The following is a 16,612-nucleotide window of genomic DNA, read 5'->3' as shown; positions in this document are numbered from 1 at the left end:
AGCTAAGGAAGAAAAAAAATGATTTTTTTTTTCTCCAGTTGGACAAAAAAAAAAAAAAAAAAAAAAAGGAAAAAGAAGAAAAAAAAAAAGGAAAAAAAGGAAAAAGGAAGAAGAAGAAAAGGAAAAAAAGAGGGACAGATGGTACGCTGTGACTGGTCTGCGGTCTAAAGACCTGGATATGCTTTCTTTGAAGCATATCACAACTTAAAGAATCATTTTCATAAAGAAAGAAATGAACAAAACAAAGAGAAAAAGAAAAAAAGAAAAGAAAAATTCACAAGATGAGAGTCACCAATCATAACCAAACAGTACAAAGGAAAAATATAACATTGATGGACATTACTGTAATGATTTTGAAAACAGGACAAATATGAGAGTGATGAAAGGACAGAAAGAATGAGTAAGATCATTCTGTGAACGTTAGTTCAGCACTCTTACCTCTTATTGGTGTACCACCTGGGTGGATAATATGAATGCAAATAAGATTAGAAAGAAGAAGCATTAGTACGAGAAGAAGGAGGCTAGGGCTGGGGAGAAGAATTAAATTAGATTTACAGAATTAAATAAGGTCTTAAAAGAAACTTGAATTACTATACTGGTAAAACAGGAATATATTAGATAGTATTATTAGATCATAAAAGCAAGTTGTATTATACCACAGAGGGCAAAGACCACAATAGGCAGCATTGCCTTTCTCAGAGAAGCAACTGAGTTCTTAGGTCTGGGGTCATATAGGGTTAGAATTATATCTTATAAGCCTCATAGTCTTAAAAAAAAAAAAAGAACTAAACAATATTTTTAAAGACATAGTTGAGGGAAATACTGGCTAATCTATTTAAGTATATATATAGATATGCATATATATATACTGTTATAGGAAATACTAAAGAATAACTAGAAACAAACACTGTTCACTGGATATATCTTATGCTACTTACTATGCTACATTTGTCTGATATAACTTGTGTTCTATTTTATTTCTACACAGTGTTCTTACGATAACAGTTCCGTGGATGTGTGTGTGTGTGCGCCACTAAGGAAATCTGGTGCCTACACTGACAGTTAGTAAAATGCATGCCATGCATTTTATTAATAATAATAATAATAATAATCTGAATATGGAAATTAGTGGGGGGGTGAAGTGCGCTTCAGAACTAAGCACTTACCAATAGATTCTGGAGATTTAAATACGGAGAGAAGAAAGACAGCATAAAAATATTATTATATTCCTTATAATTTGGTACAAATTTTTCAGAGTTAAAGCTTTATATACTAAATCATCTATGTTACATGTGAATAATTAATTCTTTATTTACAATAACAGAATGCTAATCTACACAATTCTGCTGACAACAAGCAAAAGAGGCAGTTAACAAGACGCTGTAACATCACAGGACAGGTCAAAAGCTGAGAATTCTGGGAAGACAGGCAGTTAAACAACTTAGAATTCTGTATCAATATTACTACCAATGCCAAAGTAAACAGCTTACTAGTACACATCCCTGAGAAATTACCTAGGGACAGGCTCTAAAACTTAACAAATTTAGAATTATCTCTACTTTTAATCTAAAGAGAGCAAAGGAATAAACTTGGGATGGGGATGGAAGAGGGAGAAAGGGCAATGGGTAGCGAGAAGGAGAGAGGGGGGAGAGGGATGGGGGAGGGGGAGGGAGAGAGAGAGAGGGAGGGAGGGAGGGAGGGGGGAGGGAGGGAGAGAGGGGGGAGAGAGAGAGAGAGAGAGAGAGAGAGAGAGAGAGAGAGAGAGAGAGAGAGAGAGAGGAGAGAGAGGGAGAGAGAGGGAGAGAGAGAGAGAGGCAAAAGCTGCAGTCTACACCAAAAGCAGACTTCTGTAGATCCAGTCACTGGAGGGTTCGAAATTCTTTGATGTGGACGCACACTACTGTGGCTAATGTGTAGAAAATACTCACTCATAATAATATTATAATAATATTAATAAAAATCCCCTCCTTTCATTGGTACTTTGTGAAGGACTTTATAAAAAAAATACATCTGGTTACTCATGAGATAACACTTCTGTGTTTTATGTATTAGTGAAAAGAAAGTAGATGTGCCCAAACTTACTAAACTTTGGTAGTTTGATGAGTTCAAATGCAGAAAAGAGAGAGAAAACACACTTTAATAAAACTGAATCATTTTAGCATTTAATATGAACATTTTTGGGTTTTAATGGATATAACCATTGGAACTCCTTGCAAGTTCTGAATGAAGTCCAATGTTGAAATAAATTTCGTTCAAAAGAAAACAGAGAAATAAGAAAGAAAGAGGAGAAAATGGATCCATCAAATACTGCGGAAGAGCAGTAAATTAAAAAATTATCAAAAATGCAGTCACAGCACTGAGCAATGTGGATTAAACAGAAGCTGCAAAACACAGAGAGGAGAAGAAAGACAGACTCTGAAACGGGCTATGACATCACAAACGTGGACAACACATTAAATAACAGAGAAAGAGAAGGGGGAGAAAAATCAATACCTAAATATTAAAAATAAATAAAATAAAAATAAAGAGAGAGAAAACTAAAAAGAAAAATTAAAATTCTCTAGGAGCTTGTGGAAACAGTAACAAGACCCTACCTGATCGTAACTGCTTAATACGGCCATTGTTGTTGCTTGTGTCGACAGGTAAGAAATCTTTGAACCAAGTGATTTCTGGATCCGGATTCCCACTGGCTGCACAAAGCATGGTGGCAGTGCGTGTACGCTCAACCACCTTCAACTGTGGGCCCATGTCAATGGTAGGGAAGCCCCTGGGAATTTGATCCTCTGCAAGACAAAAGGTGATACAAACATGTTATCAAGTCAGATACCCAAGATTCAAGAGATATTGACCATTAACCTCTCCCATTAACCTATCATTTGTTGAGAAGCTAACACAAACTAGGTAGCATTGCACTGTTACATTAAGGAACGTTGTTCCTGGCCAGAAGAGTGCACAGTCTAAGAGGCCAACAGCCTAACAAAGAGCTCAGACATGTGTGATAAAAACCATGACCAAGGAATGGATCAAGTTCTCTGGGAGCAGAGAAGAAGTCACTCTACAGTATGTGTCTGATGAGGTCAGTGAGCACCAAGAGGAAGCTGTGAAATGAGCCTTTAGGAACAAGTTGAGTTGGCCAGAAAGAAAGGAACGTCAGAAGTACAGGCACTGAGAGGAAAACTTTTCCTTGAGGGAAAACCATTGATCCAAAAGAGCTAGCTTTACGAGGACATGGTGAACAAGCAGGTTAGCTGGACCAAGCTATCTGTATTTGAATCTGTTATGTTTTCCTTTTAACTTTTAGGTAAAACTCTGTATATTTTTTCACCCAAGCACAGGTTCAACCTGAATGAATTCCTTTGTAGAGAGTTTCAATTAGTCAGAAAAGTACCTGAAATTCTCCCTTACAAAAGAAGAAAAGAACAAAAGCAACTCAAAAATGCAACACAGAAGCATACATACATTCCTCAGGGTAAGAGAACACTTTCTTCCATTCCAAAGGCCTACACCATTTTCAGTCATTAAAAAGTTGAAACTCCTAAATTTTGAATCCTCAACTCATCCAAAGTTCATTTCTCCCTATCCCACATCAAAATTGCCCCAGATCTTAGATCTTGAGAAATTAAAGTCCTCCTAAGTCCCTCAAGCATGACTACATTGATACCCTGCATGGCCAGCTCTTCTAGTTAGCATTAGAAAGGTATATTATTCTATTCAAGGATTGAAGGAATTTTAGTTATATGGGTGAGAATTATCTAAATTAGAACTTGGGTGTTTGTCTGAAGACTATTATGAAACATTTTGACGTCCAGTTGGGCCTGGTGTTAATGTAATCAACATTCCAACATTCCCTCATGACCTCTGATGAATTGTCATCAGCCAGCAATTCCAAAATGACTCTAAAGCAGAACCAGTGAGCAAAACAGAAACCATCAGGTGTGGTACCTGGCTTCTACTTGGATGTCTCCCACAATTTCTGGTATGATCCTCTGAGTCTTGCTAAAGATGCACAATTTCAAGGGAAAAGGTCACATTTTGATGACTCCACTGCATTGTTGACCAAATCTGTGTTCTCCACTCTCTCTCTACTTACAGGGTAAACTCAAATCTCCTAAATCTGGCTAGCGAAGTCTTTTAAAATCAGGACCCATTTTTCTCAGCCTCTCATGGATGACCTCCCTCATAGGAAACATTTCTTCTGCCCACAATGAAATTCTCACCATTCCCCAGACAAATCATATCCGATGAGTACACCGTCTGTGTGTCTCTAGAAAGCCACACAACCAAAATCACCGTCTTTATAAAACTTTTCAAAACTCTCTCCAACAGACTTAATCTTTTGCTCCTCATATCAACTGCAGTAGTAAGTACCTAAATCCACTGCCTTGTATTTTTTAATTCTCATCAGTTCATCCTTCTGTAATACAAATTTCTCCATGCCTCGCCTGCATCCAAATTCCCTGCCATCAAGTTGGTCTGGGTTGACAGATTTTGAGAGAACTCCAGTGATTGCTAAGCCTAAATATGAATATATCACAGTGATTAAAAAGTTTCCTACTACACATAGTAGAAAACTACTTATGGTAGAGAGTTCATCAGAGGAATAGTTCAGAACTAGAGAGAGAGATTTGGAATGTGAATAGTAAAAGAATGTCAAAATACTACCAAAGATTAAAGCTCCCAAGAAAGGGAAGATATCCTGAACATTAAATCCAGGTTTCTGTAAGAGAAAATCAAGGTGCTAATAGGGAAAAGTAGATTCTGGTTCTCCCAAGGGAGATTTATGAAAAGTCCAAAAGAAGTTGCTGAAGCAGTTGGGTTTGACACATGGATTCACCAGAGGATATTTTCCTGTCCCACCAGCTAATTACGGCCAGAGACTAAAAAGATAGTTAACTTCGATGAGCTACATTTTACTTAAGCTGAAAGATGTGGCTCTTTTGAGGAAGCAGTAGTAATACTTTCCATTTATTTGAATGCTTACAGGCTGCCAGCCAAGCCTAGGTCTACAGTGGACAACTGTCAGAAACAGTGGTTAAGAATGGAATTTCAAGATGACTTTTCAAGGCTCCAAGGGAAGGTTAAAAATTACAAGTCAGATAAAGAGCATTTTGCAAATTAGGCTATGCTAATTTTAATACTCTATTCCACTTGAATTTCATCAGACTTTTTTTTTTTTAATGGCTTTAAAGCTTTAGTCAATGTGTTTACATCTAAAGCTTAGTTTTAATGTTATTTGGGAAAATAAAAAAAATAAAGCAAAAAGCTCAATAGCCATTGTCCCACACACATTATATTATTAAACATCTCATTCACCAGCTATTGACCCAGAATGCTTCAAAGAATAAAAATAATTTATTTCAAGTGCCCCAAAATCAACTGCACTGCCTCAGACACCTAGAAACGAGTTTCTAAAAAAGCTCTTATATTTTGTTGTTGTTAATTTCCATATTGAAAGCAATGAACCTCAGTTAATAAAAAAATCACCTTGGGATTCCTGAGCTGTTTCTGTCTTTCCCAGGACATTGAGTCACTCCTGTGGCATCTAACTACTAGTTACATCCACATGCATAAACACTGCTCTACTAGTCATTACTTTTCTTCTACAAGTTCATCTCTCTGAAGAACCACGCCAATATTCTATACCTATCAGTGGCAAATGTCAAAGACTTGAGATTGTTGAGCCGCTTACGAAAGGCTCTTACCGAAGAAATTTAGAATTAATAACCATTTATAAGAAATGAAGACCTCACCTTGGGGAGAGCTGACAAAATTGACTTGTGCCCTATGGAAAGCAGGCTAATACATTTGCATGACCTTTCTTTTCCTCCTTAGCTCATAAAGAACACTCCAGAGCCCCATTTCCATATACACAAGTGTACAACAAAGATAATCTTTCTCGCATACTAATCAGACAAAGGATGTAAAGAGAGTTCCTTTCTTATTTTTAATAAGGGTAATTAAATTCTATCCATCCCCCCCCTTTGCACAGAAACTCTTTTAATGCACTTTCTTCATTAAATTTTCATGAGAAGCATCACAATGTAACAGATTCAAATAGCCAGTGCTGTTACACATTGACAGTTGTGGCTTGTTTCCAATTTGACTGTCAGGTATTTGGCAATAAAACTCAGTATTCAACATAAAATGAACTGTAGAAATAATGAAATTTCTAATTGGTATGCTTATCTCAGTGGGCGTAGTTTAGACGACGTTAATTGCTTTTTTTCACCTCTACATTTATTGGTGATTTCTATAAAACTGCCTTGGCCATTTGATAACATCAATTTTGACAGCTCATCAAATGTATAGTACCAGAAACTTGAGGAAAAAAAAAAAAATCAATACCCTTTATATGTTAACCACACAAACTTTTACAGGAAAATACAGAAGCAAAAATTAACAAATTGTCTTAATGTTAGTAGCTTTAAACTTTTTACATAAGTGAAAAGAAAAGCATTTTGTCCTATTCTTTAATGTGTTCATTAAGCTTTAAAATGCCTTACTTATTACTGTTCCATATTAATATTCAATCAAGCAGGATTAGCTACTAATTCATCAACAATTTAAATCAGACTTGACCTTCACAAAGCCATTTGGTCCGTCATTTTGAGAGGCCATTAAAGGGCAGATTACTACATACTTGTGCGTAGTGAATCGTAGAAGTCATACATATTTTGTTTGGAATGGCAGCTATAATAGACCTGGAAATATAGCACATTCCTTGAACCTGTTTGGGGTCTTAATAAAACATGCTGATATGAAACTTTCAGTTCCATTAAAGAAAGAGAATAATGAACCTCAGCATTTTTCAAAGTCAACTTCCCATTGCTGTAAAACTTTTGTTAATAACCCCTAACCTCTCCAAGACTTAAAGGAATGTATAGGGAAAATAGCCCGACTTTGTTTTGTAGGGAGTTATGCTTTAGATATCTGTGAATGATAAAGTAATAGCTTTTGCATAATTTGCTCAAACTACTTTCATTGTTCAACCATAAACAATTTTAGTGATGCTTTACTTTTGCTCCAATTCCACAAAACTCAACCTCTCTTATTTGATAGCAAACACAAAACTAAATTGCCTACTAAGTCCACAGCCTCCTTCCAAGGTGGCCCTAAGCAGTTCCTCTTGCCTAATCTTGCTAGGATTCAGTGAGTTCAATCAGACAGGTGCTTTGACTCTAGTCCCAAAAGATTTAGAGAAGTTTTCAATAAAGGACCATTTGTCATGATGCCACATTTCCAATTTTTTAGATTTATAGCAAATATGTTTATGAAGAAAAATCACGTCAATTATATCAACAGTATGCTCTTCCAAAAGAATTATTAAAAGATGTGAATCTGGAGAAAGAGATAAGCTTTTTTTAATTTTTTTTTCCTTGGAGAACTCATCCCTCTGAACCACCTTCCTGAGGACCAAACAGTTCATAGTGGCTCCTCTTTAAAAGCTTTCAAAGCTCACAGAGGGCAGGGCTATATGTTACTTCCTTTTTAACCATTACCGTATTCAATAAACACTTGCAATTAGACATATTTAGGAAATCTGGGCAACCATTTCTGCATTTATTCATGTGACATCTCTGAATTCCTACTGGGCTTATTTAATGGCATCTTTTTAAACTTAATTTAATTCTATTCTATTCTATCCTATCCTATTCATATTTTTGGCTGTATTGCATGGCCTGTGGGATCTTACTTCCCTGACCAGGGATCGAACCTGTGCCCCCTGCAGTGGAAGCGCGGATTCCCAACCACATGACCACCAGGGAAGTGAAGTCCTAACGGCACCTTTTTAAACAGTTAATCATTCTTTAATTGTCCTGTGGCTATAGATTGGGTCTCCCCAATTTAAATATAAGTCTAAGAGGCAAAACTACCTTTTACAGTGTCTTAAGTAGTATTAAACTTATAAATTCACAAAAATACTTGTTAATGATGGCTTTCTTCATTTTTATAGTCACAGGTTTTATTTAATTAGCAAACGACTTTCATCATTTAGGATGTGCAATTTATGCTTGGCTCTTTCTTTAACTGAGTGCAGTTGCTACACTAGAAACACACAACTCAGATCCTGCTTTCTTAATTTTACAGGAAGCCTTCCCTCATATACCGGTTGTAAGTTCCTACAAGTCAAAATGGCAACCACATAACAAAACCTTAAGTGTGAACACAACGAAACTTAGAAGAACACAAGGGAATATGTACCTCTACTCTGCTATCCTATCTTTAGAATGATGGGATTGTTGATGTTCAAACTAATGATAACATCCAAGTGAATCACTCAGTTGCATGTTGAGGCAGACATTCTGGGTCTTCTTTCTGCCAGGAGCAAAGATTTCTGCCAGGAGCAGAAATTTCTCAGTGGCTGCATATCTTGAAGCTTTAGGCATTCATGATGTAATCTTACAGAAGCACAACTAACATTCTTTTTTCATTTTGAAGGATGAAACAATTGCATAAGGGAAGTTTTTCTTAACATAAGTCAAATATTAGATGGAGAGTATGAAGAATATTTTCTTAAATAAAGTACTATACCCCTTAAAATATGTTGAAAGGCATACTTACCTGTTAGAGATACAGTACTACCTAAGACAGTAAAAATCCTCTTGAAAAATGTAAATATATTGGTCTTAAGATGGTCAATAAGAAAGTATCTTCATATTTATGAAAGTTGCATTACAATAAAAGAAAAAGACCTTTTAAACTACTAGTTTAAACAAATCTACTGGGGGACTTCCTGGTGGCGAAGTGGTTAAGAATCCGCCTGCCAATGCAGGGGACACGGGTTGGATCCTCGGTCGGGGAGGATCCCACATGCCGCAGAGCAACTAAGGCCGTGTGCCACAAGTACTGAGCCTGCACTCTAGAGCCCGCAAGCCACAACTATTGAAGCCCGCGTGCCCTAGAGCCCGTGCACAGCAACGAAGAGTAGCCCCGCTCTCCGCAACTAGAGAAAGCCCACGTGTAGCAATAAAGACCCAATGCAGCCAAAAATTTAAAAAAAAAAAAAAAAAAAAAAATCTGGACAGGGTGAGATGGGGGTCAGGGGCGGGAGGGAGGTCCAAGAGGGAGGGGATATGGGTATACATGTGGCTGATTTGCTTCGCTGTACAGCAGAAGCTAACACGACATTGTAAAGCAATTATACTCCAAAAAAAAAAAAATCTACTGGACTGTTAATAGATGGACTGTCAATAGATCATCAGTCATTCTACAGATATTTACTGAAAGCCTTCTTTGTGCCAAGACTGGGCCAGGCCCTGGGTATGAAGTAATCTAGAGAATCTCTATATTGCTGTGATTTAATTGTATCTGTAGGATAATTAGATTCTTCGGAAGTAAAAATAGTACCCAGCCCATAGATGGAGGATTGAATGGGATAATGCATTAAATGTGCCTGGTGCAGCCTGGCACTAGTGCCTGGCATCTAGTAAAATATTAGCATATATGTACTTACTCTATCCCAAGCTCCCACAAAAGATTTAAACAGAACAGAGGCAAGTGACTCTAAGGCTTGATGTAACAAGAGCTGCAGCAATAAACTGTAAATGGGAGAAATATTCTACGGGAATCATAAAGAAACAGGGATTATACAGAAATGCAAGTGAATTTAGAGGGTAGCATATGTGCCAAGTAACCTCTTAAAAGCTAGTAAAAGCCCTCATTTCTCACTCTGAACAAGATTTTAGGCTTTTGATTAATCAACAACACAAACAGCACAAATAAAACAGATCATATTGTCATCCAATTTGTTCCCCCAAACAAAAACTAACGCTAAATATTTGGGACAGCAAAGCTTTGTTGTGAATGACTGAAAACACTGAAACCATTTGAGACTTATTAGGGTCGCTTGAGGTAAGGCAAGGGTGGTATAATAATTACCATTTTCTGTAGACACAAAGACTCAGCAAAATTGTTACTTGGTCTCAGTCATACATACAGCAGAAAATTCTTGTAAATCTTTTAACTCTAGATTTGGTGTATTTTTACTTCAACATGTTTCCTCTATGCCAATTGCTGTTCTTTGAATAAATATTCATCGTGAACAGTGATAGAACTCTTAATCAGAGTCAACTCATAATGGAAGACACAACAAAAATTATTCCTAATACTTGGTCATCTTTCATTGTTTAAGCAGAAAGGACTAAAGTTTCATGGGATGTAATAATAATTTTAAAACACTTTTACATAAAAAAGATTCATCCTTTAATATGTATCAACTGACTTCTCATTTTTTTGCACAGTTTCCAGGTAGGACAGAATTCTGCCATGTATGTTAGCCAATAAAATGTGGATGAGAAATGGAATTATGAAAAGGACGATAAATATCAAATAATTTCCCTAAGGAGCTCAAGTTCAGCCTGTGCCTATGTCTTTAACCCGTCTGTAATTTCTAATTCATTATCTAGGAAGGGCTATAAGTGGCAGGACTTCTGCTTTGAGCAGACACCCAAAGACAGTACACAGACCAGAGAAGCAGACAGAAGTAGATTCAGCATATCAACCCTATAACCTGACACCGCACAGGGGTCTCCTCTGTAATATGGGACCAATAATGACTACCCCAAATGGCTTTGTCTGGGAAAGGAGACAGATCCGTGTCTCAGAGGCTGGAAGGCTGAGGGGTTAGTAGTTGGAGTATTTGCTTCTTTGTTGAACAGCAAATGAGTTTTCAAGTCATTATCTTTCAGAATAAACCACGCTATCAGGCTACAAACAAGAACTGTTTCTTTCCAGAATACAATCCCTGAAGAGGGGAAAAAACATTTATTATTCTTTTCTTAAAGAACACAGTGTAAATAAAGCTTTTATTTTCACCATTCCATATGGCAGCAGGGTATAATTTGTACTGTTTTGACATCATGACCGTATTATTCAAAATCAATCTTCCTGCAGGTAAATTGAATAAGGGGCTGAAAACAGAAAAGTAAAAGGGAAAGAAAGAAAAGTTAAATCAACATTTTCTAGCAAAGTTAGGTTCCTGGGCCATTATCAAAATGATATGCATATGAATGAAACTGAAAAAAATATATAAAGTGGTTTCTAATTATAAGTCAGAGGCTACTCTAAGTCAAAAAGAAAATATCGAAAGCAGGAGGAAACTGCCAGTTAATAAATGATATTCCAAATGAAATAATAAATATAAGGTCTGGTCCCCCAAAATAATTATGAACAAGATACGAAGAATTTTTAGTCCAAGATCCTCTTTGCAAGTTATTATGTACAGATGGGTATGCTTGTCTTAATATGGCCATAAATCAATCAGAGAAGCTTTTATTTCAGACTGGATTAAGGTATCTCTTAAGGGCAGTTACTGGGTATAAGGGTCTCCGAAGATTTCTCATAAAATTATGCCATACAAGAATAGGAAATTAGACATTGATAAGCTGATAGGAGTCTCATTAGCAGCTACTAAATATTCAGCATACTAACCAGCAACCCACAGAGTATTCCAGAGCAAAAGCTCCATTTTCTGAAATAGTCTTCACATATGGAGGAGGCTGTAAGGCATTCTTGGCTCAGAGTAAAGCAAATTTATTTAGAAGCAATGTATGCAATTATCCTATAAATCGCAAAGTAATGTCTACTGTCTGTGTAGCAGAACACAAACTCATTGAGATTAAATTATCATTAGTATGAATGTGGTAGCTGCAATTTCACATGGCATTATGTTAACCCCCATTGTTGTTAGCGTTTGGCCTTAGCAAATGATCATACTCTTTGTGATCTAAAATTCATTGAGGGGCGGGGGAGGGGATGAGGTCTATTAATACTTGGATATCTAAGTACATATTTAGAAATCAGGGTTATGCATTTATCCTTGGGAATAAATAACTCACTAAAAATCCAATAACATCCATTTTCACAAAGCTCACTGCTTTCTATTAATTTATTTTTACTAACAAGCTGGTGTCATGATACTTATCCCATACACTGTCCAAATTTTTCCCTATTTTGTATATTAACCACTTTACATAAATTAATATTTAAATCATACTATGAAGTTTTTTAAGAAAAAAAAAGGAAAAATGCATAATAGAGCTAAGGTTCAAGCATTTACTTCCCGTTCTTCTTTGTTTGTTTTTAGAAAGGGACAAAGAATAGTAAACATGGAAAGAGAACTGGATTTGGCTCCTGCCTCCATTATTTGCTGGCTTTGTAACAGTTAGGAATTCTAGTGAGCTCAAAACAAATAAAGCCAAGGAAAACATTCATCCTGGCTGCCTCCCTGTATTGTGGTGAATGTAAATAAAAATAAATAAAATGTTTATGTGATCAAATTTTTCATCAATAAGAAAACTAGAATGAACCATGTGGTTTTGGATTGGACTTGGAGGTACTGGTATGAACTCATGGTTTTAAAAATATACATAATGATATAGAAATCAATGTAACTGTAAATGAGTGTGCATATACACACATACATACACTCCTTATATAAGTTTACTAAACACATCTTCCCTAGCTGTGTGACTCGAGAGAAGCTAGGAGCAGCCATACTCAGTAGAAATGGCCATACCTAGTATCTAGGTCTTGGTTTCTAAATATGACTCTCTAGTGAGAAGAAACAGAGCTCCTTGGAGAAACGACTAATTCTACCCAGCACTGGGACAAGGAAAGTACAAGATGTACCTGGAATACGTGTAGTACATGGAAGTACTCAAAGAATGACAGGGTCATGTTCAAAGGTCAAAGGAGCTTGAAGGGGTTCTCATTAGCCAAATGTGGGACCATCTGAACAATAACAACAAAAAGTAATGAAGAAAAAACAGTATCACCACATTATAAAACATGAAATAAGATAAAAAGATATGAGTCTATACTGCTATAAAAGAATAAATTGAAAAGTTTCAGCAAGAATGGTGTATTGGCATAGTCTCTAAGTAACTCCTGCCATGAATTGATTAAATATAAAGGAAAAGAATAACTCTAAGCCCCACAGAAACAGCCTTGATCAAGATACCAACATTAACAGTATCAATGATGGGATAAATCAAACTCGTGCTGAAAATAACATAGCATCACTTCTATGATATTTGCTATAGACTAAATGTTTGTGCTCCTCCAAAATCCGTATGTTTAATCCTAGCACCCAATGTGATGGTATTTAGAGGTGGGGCCTTTGGGACGTGATTAGGTCATGAGGGCACAGCCTGTATGAATGGGATTAATGCCCCTCTAAAAGAGGCCCCAGAGACATCTCTGCCCCCTCCATGTGAGGACACAGAGTAAAGAAGATGCTCTATGAGCTAGGAAGTGGGCTCTCATCAGACACAGAACTATGAGAAATAAATATCTGTTGCTCATAAGTCAGCCAGTATATGGTATTTTGTTACAGCAGTCTGAACGAACTCAGATAATATTACTGCCAAAGATCCACAATCTAAATGTGATCATGAGTAAACATCAGCGAAACCCCAGATAAGCACATTTTATGAAATAACAGCCTTGTTATCTTCGAAACTATCAAGACTAGGAATGTCAAAGGAAGACTGAGGAACTTTTGCAGATTGACAAAGGCAAAGTGTAATTTTGAACTAAAGCCTTCAAAGACATTTAGAGAAATGTGAATAGGCACAGTTGATGAAACCTAAATGGGACAATGCTGAAATGTAGTATGAGGTGAATGGGGTCTGAGAATTACATGGTTATGATGCATCAATGTTTACTTCCTGATGTGGATGGTCGAAGCTACAGAACGTCCTTGTCTGGAGGAAATACAGGTACCTAAGGGTCGCAGGTATCATGTCGGCAATTTACAAATAATTCAGGAAAAATAAGTTCTCTGTGTTTTTAGTTTCCATTTTTTTATACAATTGAGATGGTTTCAAATTTTAAAATCATGTAAGTAAATTATTATAATTACTTTGTTACTTAAATGAGATTTTATAAGTCTTCAGATTATCTTATTAATATCTTAGTTGTGCAAGATTTATTCCCAAAGCTTCTGCATAGCTGCATGTCGCAGGCATTTTTGTCCCAACTCTGAAAAATATTCCCAAATGTGTACTTCATTAGAGGCCCCCTTGAATACAGATTAACTAAATGACATTTCAACTGTTATCAAATTTATAACAATAATAATAGCAAAAAACTTTTAGATCTGAAAATATGTAAATTCCTATAAAATTAAGACTTAGAAATATTTAATTATCAACCAAATGAACAAAATTTGGTAATAATTCAAGAGTAAGGCTCAAGCTCATGAAAAAAAAAATGTAGAGAAATCAATACTCTAAAGGAAAAAATTCAGTTATGATTTTTGTTTAGAGAAGTGAAAATGAGAAGTGGACAGACACTTTATTAATTTTCTTCCCAAATGTCTGAGAAAGTTTAAGATAGAAGGTGAGCTTTTTGGTAAGTTTCCTTCCAACTAAAATCTTGTCAACTTGACTGAAACCCCAGAATTGCTTCAGAAATACAAGAGTTGTTTCTTAGGCCACACTTTTGAAATTTTTCAGAAATCTACCTTCCCCCTTCTCTCCACCTCTTCACAGTTCTCCCCCTGGACCTACAACACAGTAAAGACAAATGTTTGTCATCCTGTTGTCTTTAACGATTTATGGGAATGGGGGCAAGAGAAGCAGGCACAAAAATAACATGATTCAGATAAGTCTAAATACATTTTCCGAAGAGAACATTTCACCATCTAACTCCACTCGGTAGCATTTCTCATAGTTTTGAATGGTTGCTATTTATCTGAAGGGAGAAGATAGATTCTGAAAACAGAGGTAATGGCAGTTTTATTTGGGGGGGGGGGTATTGTGGAAAAAATATATATACGGTATTTCATTGTAAAGAATGAAAACTACAAGAGCACGTGAATAAACCTTTAACAGAACTTGTGTTTCAAGCATGTATTATATATCTATGGAGGAAGTATCCCCCCAGATAGAAATAATTTTCTATTTCTAGGTCAAAAGTGAGCCTGAATTTAACAGCAAAGAATTACCAAAAAAGAACTACTTACATTTGTCAGTCTTAAGTCTTTGGACTCACAACCTGTCAATATACGAAAACTGCCCAAAGAAATATAACTATGTTTTCCTTTTTTTCAAATTTTGAGCTTTTCTCTCTCTTGATATAAACTTACCAAATAAAGTAATACTATATCTAAATGCAAACATAGGATACACAATTATTCAATAATTTTGAAATATCAAAAATAATACACTGCTACTCAGTGGAAGCTCAGACATCTGGAAACTAACCAAATAGAAGAAAAACTATCAAAAATGGACAAAATCACCACCAAAAAGTACATGAATGAAATCTCATAGTCTTTGCTCCTAGAAGAGCTATCAGGCTTCCATATATAAAATTCTGAAGGCTTGACTTTCTTCAATAGAGGTTAAACTCAGCAAATTAGAAAAAGGGTTACAGGCAAAGCTGATGAGCTACATACATCTGAGGCACCTATGTAACAGCACATGTCCCTGGAGGTTGGACTCTTTTCTTCACCAGTATAGGTGCCCCGGGGTGGAGCACAGCACCGAGCACAAAGTAACTGTATCTGCCAAATGAGTAGTGACCCATCTTTACCTTCAGGAACTGACGGAAGGGGCTGGTATATTAAGCCATTTGCTTCCCTACATGCTTTGTCTCAGGGTGAAGGCAAGAAAGGACTGTGTCTGCCTACACACGTGAGCTCAGCACCCTCACTATCAATGTGGCAGGCGCTCCCTGGGCATCAGTCTAGAATGGGATGGAGATACCCATAGATTTGCCTCAGTTTTCCCCACCAACAATGCAATCCCTGCAAACTAAAGACAGCTGAGCATGCCAGGGGAGTTTCTCTCTAGCCAGAGAAGAAACTCACTAAATATCAGAGTATGACAGTGAATGCCTTTGAATAAAAGGTAAAGTAATTTGAGTTGTACTCCTATGAAGACATGCCATTAAGACTCGTTTTAAAAATAACTCATAGTTGTTGCATTTCAATATGCTACACGCCAATTAAATAGATACAAGTTTCCAATGACAAGATACTCACTAGTGATACAATAAACCTTTTTCTTACATACTGAAAACAACCCAGAGTTGTTCATTTTCATTTAGTTGCAAGAGACTGACATACTGTTATAAATTTAGGCAACATACAATCTCTAATTCCTTAACAAAGTGACAGCAACTTGACAAGTGAAAAAGTTATCGCAGCCTTGAATTCACTGGCATAGAAAGCCAACCGATCCTGCAGTTCTTCCCACAGCACAAGTGGATGGTTTTACGTTTACTGCAAGATGAACGCTCTTTCAATTGCTTAGTGATATGGCTATGAGGCTGCTGAGCAAATAATGTGTGTGCATTTGCTAAAGGAAGTGAGAACTGTGTTTCAGCCACTGATCCCTAAAATGCCCAGTGTAATTTAGGTGTTTATTGTTATAAAGATAAAATACACAATACAGCTTTGTAAAATGTGCATGATACGTTTCATGGGCAAATTATAATCAAACTGGCAAATTTTATAGTTTTCCAGGAATTAACTCAGAAGCATATAAAATATAATCAAGAGTGTTTGCCCAGTGAAAGACATTTTCCATTTTGGTTTTGCCAATGGCTATCATAGCCTTAGCCTCTGGTGCTGGTGACTTGGGTTTGAAAGTTCATAGATTTC

General features: G+C 36.5%; 1 protein-coding gene across 24 annotated transcripts in view; it reads right to left on the bottom strand.

The window, feature by feature from the left end:
* The window catches only part of PTPRD (protein tyrosine phosphatase receptor type D), a 2,143,853-nt gene that overhangs the window by 201,738 nt on the left and 1,925,503 nt on the right, over positions 1 to 16,612 (bottom strand). For 16 of the 24 annotated variants that reach the window (XM_049711289.1, XM_049711292.1, XM_049711285.1 and 13 more), the window contains 2 exons: positions 2,595 to 2,783; positions 439 to 456 (listed from right to left, as the gene is read on the bottom strand). In XM_049711289.1, coding sequence (XP_049567246.1) covers positions 439 to 456; positions 2,595 to 2,783 — 207 coding nt within the window. The remainder of the gene's footprint in view (positions 1 to 438; positions 457 to 2,594; positions 2,784 to 16,612) is intronic. The other 8 variants (XM_049711307.1, XM_049711306.1, XM_049711293.1 and 5 more) reach the window with 1 other exon arrangement.

Source organism: Orcinus orca, chromosome 6 (genome assembly GCF_937001465.1).
Source record: "Orcinus orca chromosome 6, mOrcOrc1.1, whole genome shotgun sequence".
NCBI classification, from domain to species: domain Eukaryota; kingdom Metazoa; phylum Chordata; class Mammalia; order Artiodactyla; family Delphinidae; genus Orcinus; species Orcinus orca.
Note: the sequence above shows the minus strand (reverse complement) of the source record. Positions and strands in the feature narration are given on the sequence as shown.